General features: G+C 34.5%; 1 protein-coding gene across 1 annotated transcript; it reads right to left on the reverse strand.

Annotated features, from left to right (window-relative positions):
- Window positions 1-2,028: 2,028 nt before the first annotated feature.
- On the reverse strand, window positions 2,029-5,399 carry LOC143223159 (uncharacterized). The gene is made up of 3 exons (XM_076450725.1): window positions 5,243-5,399; window positions 4,029-4,607; window positions 2,029-3,690 (listed from the first exon to the last, which is right to left on the reverse strand). The coding sequence occupies exons 2-3, from the start codon at window positions 4,565-4,567 to the stop codon at window positions 3,666-3,668; spliced, it is 564 nt and encodes a 187-aa protein (XP_076306840.1). The 5' UTR covers window positions 4,568-4,607; window positions 5,243-5,399; the 3' UTR covers window positions 2,029-3,665.
- Between the last annotated feature and the right edge of the window lie 6,041 nt (window positions 5,400-11,440).

The following is an 11,440-nucleotide window of genomic DNA, read 5'->3' on the forward strand; positions in this document are numbered from 1 at the left end:
CTTTTCAAGCCGATCATCTATAAACTGAAAGTTAATCATAGTTAGGTCTGCTACTTCATTGTTAGCTACGACTATTCTGATGTTCATAATTGGGTACATTACAGTTTTAGTTGTAACAAACTAATTCAGTGTTTGTAGAAGTCGATTTTAGACCAGGTATTTTGATACGTTTTACACAGGCCTTTCATTATATGTAGATGTCGGTATTCAGTATCATGTTTACACAAATCAGAATCACAAATATCTGTTAAAGGTCCTTTGGGGTACTTTTAAAAAATGTGGTTAAATAGAATTACCGCCAGTAAAATTTCTTAGTCATTTTTTTTCACAAAAACATTCATGATTTCAAGATTGAAAATTTGTGAGATTTTGACTGATAAGTCTTTATCAGTGTCAAATGCTTGTTTCATATTATATTAAAGTTACTAAGTGCTGTGTCCAACCTTATAGCGATGTTCTCTTTCATAATCATTATGTCGGAACAGCTTGGAGTGAGGTATTAGAGCCAAATAATGTCCTAGTAAGTGCAATGCTTTGCTATGTGAGTTTTTCACTTCCCCAGAGAATAGTGAAGACACACTTCTTTGAAATGTTGTGTCCTTTGGTATATTACTTTATGATTTACATAAATATTTTGCACAAAAAAGTTCGTTTTTTTGTTGTTGTTTTTTTAATTTCGTGCAAAGCTACTCGAGGGCTGTCTGCGATAGCCGTCCTTAATTTAGTAGTGTAAGACTAGAAGGAACGCAGATAGTCACCACCACCAGTAGCCAACTCTTGGGCTATTCTTTTACCAACGAATAATGGGATTGACCGTCACATTATAATGCTCCCACGGCTGAAAGGGCGAGAATATTTGATGTGACAGGAATTCGAACCTGCGACCTTCAGATTACGAGTCGAGTGCCTTAACCACCTAGCCATGCTGGGCCTTCACAAAAAGGACATTCAATATTTCTCTAACGATATTGATTTGTTGATTAATTAAAAACTCGCCGCGTGTCAAACAGAAGCTAATTTTTCTTATTAATGCCACGTTTCTCATCTATGCAGTATGTTAGTGCATTAATATACTTAGTTCGTACTTTCAAGTTGTGGTTACTCCTTAGCAGTTATTATTCTACGTTGATATCCAACACGATTATGATTATTTTTTTCTTCTCTTCTGAAATTTGAGTTTTAAATTTACTGTCCATTACTGTACAGTTCCATACCGATGCTCAACTACTGTTTAATCTGAAGGTAAATATCCTTCACCTTATTCAATTTATAGACTTTTAATCAATCTGTACCCTCCGTTCTCTTCTGTGTGATTTATTTCCAACTCGCTTGTTCACGTACTTTCATTCCTTTTCGTCATAAAAATAAATAAATAAATAAACATTCAATTTTTAATAATCATAAATATTATTGGTAAACAAAATTATTACTAACTAAATCATGAAGTCTTCAAAACAGGTACAGACCTAACATTAACTTCCCCCACCCCAGTGGCACAGCGGGAATAAATGAGCGGATTCACACTCCCTAGAAACCGGGTTTCAATACCCGTGATGGGCAGTGCACAGATAGCCCATTGTGTAACTTTGTGCTTAATTCCAAACAAACAATCCTAATATCTGAAGCGGGTTGATTGGGGTACACTTAAAATTGTGTTTTATCAGTTAATAAACTATCGGTGTAGTTGGACTGGCTTAATGGTAATAATACAAGTGGTTAACAATATGTGTGTAATTGGACTCCGATGAGTTTCTAGAACTATCTCTTCAAAACTTATTTATGTACAAATACACATGGAATATAACAATCAGATTGAAAAAAAAACAACATACCTCTCAAGTCCAGAAGCACATATATGATAAGGACAAACTTAACATTTTGAGCTTGTGGTGACAAAACATAGTCCAGAAAATATATTGAAACATACACCATAATTTGTAAAGGCACATAAACCAGAAGCGTTTTGAATGAAATACTAATATTAAACAACAACTGTAATCTTACAAAACAGACTTTATTAGAATTATAATGTAACATACAACAATTTATGCAGCTGTATCATTAATAATAACAAATAACGATTTCATTTATACTATTGGAAGCGTACAACAGTTTAGGTCTCATTGCTAATACTCTGTAACATACAGCAATTTAAATCAATGTAAGTAGTTTAGGCTACGCTTCTAATGCAAGATAACAATTTAAGCTACTGTATCACACAACAATTCACATACGAGAATACAGCCATTGTAGTTTACAATAGTTTAGGTCACACTACTAATGTACCCTAACATACAACAATTTAAGTCGATTTAACGTACAGTAATTTAGGTCACACTACTAATACACTATAATATGCAACAACTTAAACAATATTAGTATATATCGGTTCAGGCCACTCTACGAATACACTGTAGCATACAACAATTGAAGTCAATGTAGCTCACAACATTTTACACTGCCAATATGCTGTAACATGCAACAAATTACATCACTGTAAAGTGCAGCAGCTCAAATTATTAATCCACAGTAACATACAACAATTTAAGCTGCTGTAGTCTAAAGTACACTATTCTGCAATTGTAGTATATAACAGGTCGTATGACGATTATACTTCAGCACACAACAGTTTAGACCAATCAATCTTTAACATAAAACAATTTAGAATACATTTTATAAAGTGGCATTCAAACAGCTAATCCTATATTGTCCTTTCAATGCCAGAATTCAAGTGACATAAAAACAACAGATCCCTAACTCTGAATTCATTTAATGAAACGTTTTGTGAACAATGTATCCGTAATATTAACAATTCGTACACTAAACTTTATAGCTTACATACCTTGTTAACAACACTATACAGTGCTATCTATTTATCTATATATATAAACTCAGATATAGTACAAATATAATGAAACCATACTATTGTTGGCATCTGAAGTATGTGATTTTGATGTATTTTGTTACCAGTACACGCTATATATTTTGGTTCAGATAACACTGAACTAATAAATTGTATAAAGTTATACTTCCTAAGTGATATTATTAAGTGTATTATATAAAAAAAATTGTTAGCATCGTGTTCCTTGTGAAAATGTTATGAGTGGATGTTATTCGTTAGTGGTGTCTATATATACAGTCTATTATATTATGTATTATTTTCATATGTGGGATACCAAATTTTAAGCAAGTTATTCCAAAAATCCGTGAGTGAAAGCAAAAGAGATTATGTTTAAACATGTCAACCTCCCCATATTTGTCATATTCAGTGCCGCTCAGGCTTTTCCCCCAATAGCAGAGAATATGTAAGCATCAGAGCAAACGATTAAACTGAAAAACAAAGCTTCTGTTTGTTCAAGTTCAGGTCTTTATTACATCCAAGAAACATGTCAAACATGAATATTTACAATGTCTTACAAAAGTGAAAGTTATCTAGCAAAGAAGCGCACTGTTGTACACGCCTGCGCGTTGACTTTGGTTTTCAACAGACAGGTAGAAGCAGCAGCAGAGTAACAGTAATAAAAGGAGGACTGCTGCTGAGAGACAGAAACATGTAGCTTTTTACACATTAGCATGTTGTATGGTAGGAAACAGAGGCTCTTAACAACTTGATGCTGTAGGATTCTTCCTCATTTACTGATCTTTTAACGGTTCCTTTTTTTTCTTTACTTCCATCCATGACTTTCCTCACTGTGAAGAACGAGAGAACGTTACTGAACATGTGCTACATCAAAACACCATTTCGTATAAAGTCATTGAAGCTAATAAATATTATTTATTTACTGTAATAAGTGACGCGTGATTCACTGTATAGTTGAACTCAATGAGATCATCTGGTTAAGTTTTGTCGTATATGAATATTTTCAAGTTAATCCGTAATAAGAATTAGCACATAGGATTGTCAAAAATATCAAGTAATCTCAAAAAATCCAGAAAGTCGATTGTTTTAAAATATTTGATATTTTCATTCAAGGTATATATAGAACTTTAATTTTCTACTTTGAAAACAGAAATAAAATTGAACTTACTAGACAGGTACGGGTTTTTTGATATAATGAGGTACCTCCTTCACTAGGGGCACTTCAAATGGTACCTTAACAGGCACATGGACGGGTACCTCCTTACGCAGGGGCACGACAAAGGGCTTAGGCACTTTGACTGGAACCTTGACAGGGTAGGGCTTGTGGACGGGGTACGGCTTTGGTATTTTTACCACATAAGGTTGTGGCACTTTAACAATCACTGGATGATGGACTGGGTGTGGAACAGGCACAGGTTTTTTTATGATGACCTCTTTGGGAATGTGGACAATCTTGGGAATGTGTTGTATTTTATGGATAATTTGAGGGATATGGACAGGAACGTGTTGAGGCACACGCTTGTAGACAGGATAGGGCTTGGGAACTGGAATGATATGGGGCACTGGGACAGGGTGAGGGATTGGGACAGGTTTCTTGATTTTTTTGACGAGATATTCATCATCCTCCCAAGGTCCCCATCCTCCGCCACTTCCCTTCACTTGTACCACTAGCAGAAGGGTTAACCCCGAAAAGACCAAACACTTCATTGTAATTGAAAAAAGTCCGATGAAGCTGGGCTAAAGTTTACTAAGAAAACAAAAATACATAAATTTATCTTGGTTTCTTTCTGTTTCACTGAGTCAATGCTAATGACATTGTTAATGTCTTCATTATCAATAGTTTTAGATACATTACAAGGTGAAAGCAGAAATAAAAAACAATGTGACTAAAAATATTATTTAGAAATATATTAATTTTGATAAACTTGTTTAGAAACTGTCTTCGTTTAGACCTAAATATCGACTGTTAAAACAGCAAAGCTAAGTTTATAATAAATAACGTGGCCATGAACCAAACGAAGAGACATGTGACAAATCTCTAGGAAAGGATATTTCACTAATGGCCTGTCAAATTACTGATGTTGCAGTAATTACATAAGTACTGTTATTAAAGTTAATTGTTCTTGCCGTCAACAAAGATATTTGCCTGCTTGTTTTTGTATCAACAAGGAAACAAATAAACATTTGTCAGAAAAATTGGAACTTTAAACCTTGTCATTGAAAAGGTGAACTTTCAAAACTGATGTGTTATCGCATAATTATTTCGAACAAAGGATGATTTAATGTGGGTAATATATGTTTATATACTAAGGACTGTTAATAATACATGAGTGCGAAGCTAAAATTAGTGTTTAAATTCTCCTCGAGAACGACGTAACTTACCTCAAGTTGGTACAGTAGGCTAACTCAGAAGCTGCTGTTATAAGTCCTTTCTCTGTGGTGTTTATATACCCCATCTGAGAACGTGACCCACTTGAAGACTTACACTTACAGAAAAACTAGGACAGACGGGATCTCACTATCTGCTTCTCTCATAGGAGGGCGACCAGCGAACGGACAACGTGCTGGAAGCACTTAACAACCAGAGAGCGTTGAGCCTTATCAAAGGTTGGAAGCAGAAAGTGTAGTTTCGCAGTTACAAACCGATCTGTGTCATTCACCTACAGGCTTCCCTGCAGCTAGCCACGGACTTGGTTATACACTTTGTATTGCATCGTATAAAAAGTACCATCTGCTATATACAGGCTAGTTTACGTCTAAATAAACCGATGTAAAAGTGAACTATAGTGCTATTTATGAGATTTAAACCAGTGCTTCTATTTACAAAACAAATGACGGTTTGTACATAAGTTCATAACTACCTTGAAATCAACACACACGAGAAAGTAGTTTTTGTTTTTTTTTGCAGTTTGCTTTCAGCACCCACCGAGCATTTAAAGTAATTTATTACATTACGTACTACATTACGTTACTACACTAGGAGCAACTCATCGTGTAAGAAATACAAAATAAGTTGAATGTAGACAGAATTTTTGTGGACAGTTTATGCAACTTTAAAAAAAATTAGATCAGATCTTAAGTCGTAGTTTTAATGTACAATTTTCTGAAGGTGGATAAAGTCATTTAAGATTCATGTAAAATATTAGTTTAGAGGCGAAATACGAATAAGTAAGATGAATGGAGTTAAACGAAAATTATAAAACTGTAAGTTTAGCAAAATAACTTATAATAAAATGATATGTAGTGTATACAGTCTAAACACTTAAGTAAGAGAGAGAGAATAATGTAGATTTTCTCATTATATGTTAGTGTGTGTCTTTTATTTTGAACTTCTTGCCATACAGAATTTGAGACAAACGTTTCGCTTAAAATTTCATGTCGTTAAAAACCTGTTTAAACCAGTCAGTTAATTTACGCAGGTTTTCGTAGAGGGTTTTGTAAAGAGACAGAATACATTTACTGGAACGTTTTAAAGTAATTAATTCTAAAGCAATTAAGTCTTTAAGAAATGCAACCGGATAAATATTTTCCACATTATAATCTTTTTGCACTTAGCTATAACAAATTATACTACTGAAGTTAATGAGAAAAAAATTAACTTAGACACAAGGTAGCGGTAGTGAAGGCAGTCTATCGAGACTTTTCTAAGTATAGGAGTTACAGGTTGCAAAGTAATAAAAAACGGTTTGTTTATGTGGTTAACATATTTTACATACTCATTATGTAGGGTTGATATTATTGTTTTATGAAAAAACAAACAAACAAACAGTACTTAAAGTACATCTCTACCACGACTTATATTTCGAGATTTCTGTTCAACTGGTACTTTTTTAATTAACTGCATATGTGTGTGTGTTTTATGTGTTTGGTACGCATGATATTTAAATGTATTTGATATACTTTTGTGTGTATTTTCTTATAGCAAAGCCACATCGGGTTACCCGCTGAGTCCACCGAGGGGAAATATATACTTTTATACCTTGGTTATAACACATTTTTGTGAAACTCCTCCATTGTGATAACCAGGTGATCTATGATCAGAGAAGTTAAATGTTGACATAATAATTATTTTCTCGTCAACACACAATTTGAATATACATTGTTAGCCGTTAAAGAACCATTTTCCATGTATCAAAACATCTCCTTGGGTATGACAATTAATACATAAACTCGTCTCGGTTTTTGGTACGTTTGGTTGAGTTAACAGTCATGGATGAAAGCGTTGCGTTTTATATGGAAACCGTCCGCCTTTTGTTTAGTGCCTGTTTAGTTACTCCCGTCTTACATAATTCAATTCTTTTACTTATGTATTAATGACTATGTTCCTGTCCATGCTTATATGTTTGTGAAAAGACTGTGTTGCTTGAATGTCTCCCAGGAAACAAGTGACGGAGTTTGGTCACACTAAAAGTCACTGCCTTCCGTTATAATGATTGTCAATAAAAGCTTTTTACATTATCACATTTTGAAAAATAAATTTCCAAGTACGACTTTCAAGTTCATAGAACGTTGTGAATAAAGAAAGCTTTACTTATTAGACATTTGAAACCAAGCCTTATGATACCTCTTCGCCTTTTCCAAGTACTGGTTAAAAGGATTGGTATAGAGACCTTAACAACTGTACGATCTTTGACTTTTCCAGGACACTATAGTTTGCTTTCCGATTTCTTTCTCTTTTTTTGTTTCGTAATCACAGAAGAGATAGTTAAATACTGTTGAAAAAATCATAATATATTCAAAGTGTGTTACGCTCATTTGTGTCAGAGAGTTGAAAACAAAGTTATATTGAAAGGTCTGAACTACTGATCAGTATTATGAAATTTACAATGTTATGAAACATTACAATGCATTGGTATTTCAATCTAAATGGCAACTTTTGCGAAACATTGGGCTGAACGGGGAGGTCAGAGACTCCTAAACTATAGCCAGCGCTAATTTATAACCGTTGACAAGAGAGAGGGAGAGTAACCTTTAAACAACACCTGTTATGAGAGTGCTATTAACCGTATAGAGATTTTGTTTGTTGGTTTGTTTTGGAATTTCGCACAAAGCTACTCGAGGGCTATCTGTGCTAACCGTCCCTAATTTAGCAGTGTAAGACTAGAAGGAAGGCAGCTAGTCATCACCACCCACCGCCAACTTTTGGGCTACTCTTTTACCAACGAATAGTGGGATTGATCGTAAATTATAACGTCCCCACGGCTGAAAGGGCGAGCATGTTTGGCGCGACCGGGATGCGAACCCGCAACCCTCAGATTACGAGTCACACGCCTTAACACGCTTGGCCATGTCGGGCCATCCGTATAGAGGAGATTGGTTGTTGTAGTTGTAACGTCCTTACAGATGAAAGTGTTCTTTATATTTATAAACATATCGCAGCTCCAATCTTGAACCTTCATAGCATTAGGGTGAGATGCTAACAACTGAACTACACGTGGTTCAAACTACAATGTAATGTTGTATTGCAGAATCAGCAACACAACAGTTGTTAAAATATAAGATGAAATTGCACCAATTACTTGTGTAAATTTGTGACAGTAAGAAATATTTTTTTTACCAAGTAAATGATGAGGCCTAGTATGGGAACTCGAATCGCAAATTGAAGGTCACGGGACCTAATGTGGTAACGAAACACGCTTCCTTTCAGTCGTGGGGTGTTATTATGGGACACTCAATCTCACTAGTCGTTAGAAAAAGAGTGGCCCAAATGTTGGCTGTGGATGGTATTGACTAACCACCTGCCTTATAATATAATTACTTTAAAATTAGGGACGGCTAGTAGAAATAGCACTTGAGTAGATTTGTGTAAAATGCAACAAATAAAGAAACAAACAAGCAGTCTAATTGAAAATAGCATAAGACTTATTTTATGAGGAAATTTAGTTATAGGCGGAAATAGTAATTTTTTGTTGGATAAACTTTAAAGAAATGCAGAAATCGCTACTGTTTTTATGAGGCATACAAAATCAGCCCACGGATTACGTTTTGTTTAACACTAACTACCTGGGAAATGAGAAAGTAAATAAATACCAGATTTTTAAGCTAGCTAAACCTGTTTTAAAAGAGGATTGTTGATGGTTTTTATGGTAAAGTTATACAACAGACTACTTACGCTCCGTTCACTGAGGGAAATCAAGCCCCAGATTTAACACTGTTGATTAATTTAAATTACTGTTTGAACAATTTTCTTTATTGATCACAAAACTGAGGAGGGGGTTAGGCCTAGTTTATTCTAATTTTCGTGGGTTCATAATTATGCAGAAAAGCTAGGATTATGTATATTTATTGACTCATATGACATACTGATATTAGATTTAACTGGACACAAGCGTATCATCTAAATAAGTGAAGACAGATGCGTTTTTTCCATTCATATCAGCATTAAGGAGTGATTTTAAACTTCATCTTAATATTGTTTGTTTGTTTGGAATTAAGCACAAAGTTACACAATAAGCTATCTGTGCTTCATCCCACACGTATCGAAACCTGGTTCCTAGCGGTGTGAGTCGGCAGATATTCCGCTGCGAAACTAGGGGCTGAACTTAATATTATAACTTTCACTAAAACAGAATGGATATCGTTAAATTATTAACATGAAAAAAACAACAACTTAATCATTAGTTTGAATAAATAAAAAAATTGTTATTCTGTACGATTTAATTGGCTTGTTTCAAACAGAATAATTTGTCTTACAAGTTTATTACAAGTTTGTTTGTTTTTTGTATAAAAGGGAAGTGACAAATGAAATAATTATGTTGGTATTAGTCGGTGAAATCAGAGTGACCAAGTAACCTTAATACAGTATTTATAATTGAGGAAAATTGAATTAATATAATTTTCCTCAAAATATCTATGTATTAGTTACACATTGTATTCATGAATAATGTTAAACGTCGAACTAGTTTACGTGTTCAGGTGTTTTCATAAGAAACTAAATGAATTGACGATTTTTTCTCTTAAGCCTCCTCTTGCTGTTATTCGATGAAAAGGAAAATTATACATGTCATGGTTTTAATATAATAGGAATATTTCTTCATATTAATGTTATACACGGGGTATTTTAAGAATGCGAACCGGTAGTACCTGTTATGCCCGGAAATGACCTAAAACTGTCATACTTTAAGCCTCTGTTCTTATTAATGTGATACGACTGCTTTTTATTGTTTATCTGTTAAGCGCAGAGGCAGACAATGAATGGGCTACCCGCGCTGTGCCTATCGTAAGGATCAAACCCAGATTTTTAACATAAGACCTCAAACTTACCATTTACTCTAATGAGTATTATGTGTTTGTTAAATCGTTGAGATAAAATTTTAAAGTACTGTGGAATTTGTAATAATTGGTGCAATGTTTCAGTAGATATATATATCACAACGTTTATTTAGTAAGGACCTTGATTTATATTAATCTTAGGAAAATTAGAAGGCGTGTTGTTTAGTTAGAGTCTATTTAGTAAGAACCTTAATTTATATTAATCTTAGGAAAAAAAAGTAAAAGGAATATTGTTTATTTATTTATAATTTTCGTAGAAAGTTGAAAAGGCTATATTTATATAGCCCTAAGTAATTTCGAACTAATAAGACAAGATGGAAGACAGCTGGTCAACAGCACCACCCACTAACTCTTGACTATTCTCGTTGACTATAACTCTTGTATTACAGCACAAGCGAAGGCCCGGCATAGTCAAGTGATTAAGGCACTCGACTCGTAATCTGAAGGCTGCGGGTTCGACTACGCGTCGCACCAAACATGCTTGCCCCTTTTATGTGGACGTTATTTGTGATGGTCTATCCCACTATTCGTTGGTAAAAGAGTAACCCAACAGTTGTGTGGTGATGACAAGCTACCTTCCCTCTAGTCTTGCATTGCTAGATTAGGAGCGGCTAGCGCAGATAGCCCTCGTGTAGTTTTGCGCGAAATTCAAAACAAACCACTGGCGAAATGTATTTTTGCAGCATTGTTATACGAACCACGAACCCTAGAATTCATAGTATGGGTCACAATACTTGATCACGTCAGGTCCGACAATACTATACATATAACTAGAGGTGCCACACCATAGTCTCTCCTATCTTCAATTGCAGCAGTTATAGGCAGTGAGTGTTGCACTGCCACTAATTCTGAACCATGAACCACAAGAAGAATATCGGCCCAGAAAAAAACAAAACGTTTTTATTTGTTTTAAAAAAAAATTATAATAATGATATATTTTTATTACTAGCTATTCCATGTAAATAAGATCATTTAAATATTATTTCTACAACCATTTCACGCTGGTAGAGTTTGCTACTGACATTGATATACCAGTAATTCAACAAAAAGTTCATGAACTTAGAATGCTAAACTCCAGGGTTTAATTCCCCTCAGTGGATAAAGTGTATATAACTTAACGTATAGGTTTGAACTAAAACAATGATATTTAGTATTAATAAAATCAAAGGAAACTCTTGGATAATATTCTCAAGGTTCTCGCCTCTCTCTCTGCAGTAGCCCACTGGTAATTCTGATGGCTTACAACGGAGAAACAGGGTTTCGATACTTCTAGTGGGCACAACATTGTGAGATTTTGTATTCGGCTTT

The sequence above is a fragment of the Tachypleus tridentatus genome, chromosome 8, assembly GCF_004210375.1.
Source record: "Tachypleus tridentatus isolate NWPU-2018 chromosome 8, ASM421037v1, whole genome shotgun sequence".
Classification (NCBI taxonomy): Eukaryota; Metazoa; Arthropoda; class Merostomata; order Xiphosura; family Limulidae; genus Tachypleus; species Tachypleus tridentatus.

Bases quoted from the DNA above. Each gene is read 5' to 3' on its own strand.
- LOC143223159 (XM_076450725.1), bottom strand. From the start codon at position 4,567: ATGAAGTGTTTGGTCTTTTCGGGGTTAACCCTTCTGCTAGTGGTACAA. The intron at 3,691-4,028 runs GTAAGTTCAATT...CGTTCTTCACAG, and splicing joins AAAAAACCCGTACCTGTCTA to TGAGGAAAGTCATGGATGGA.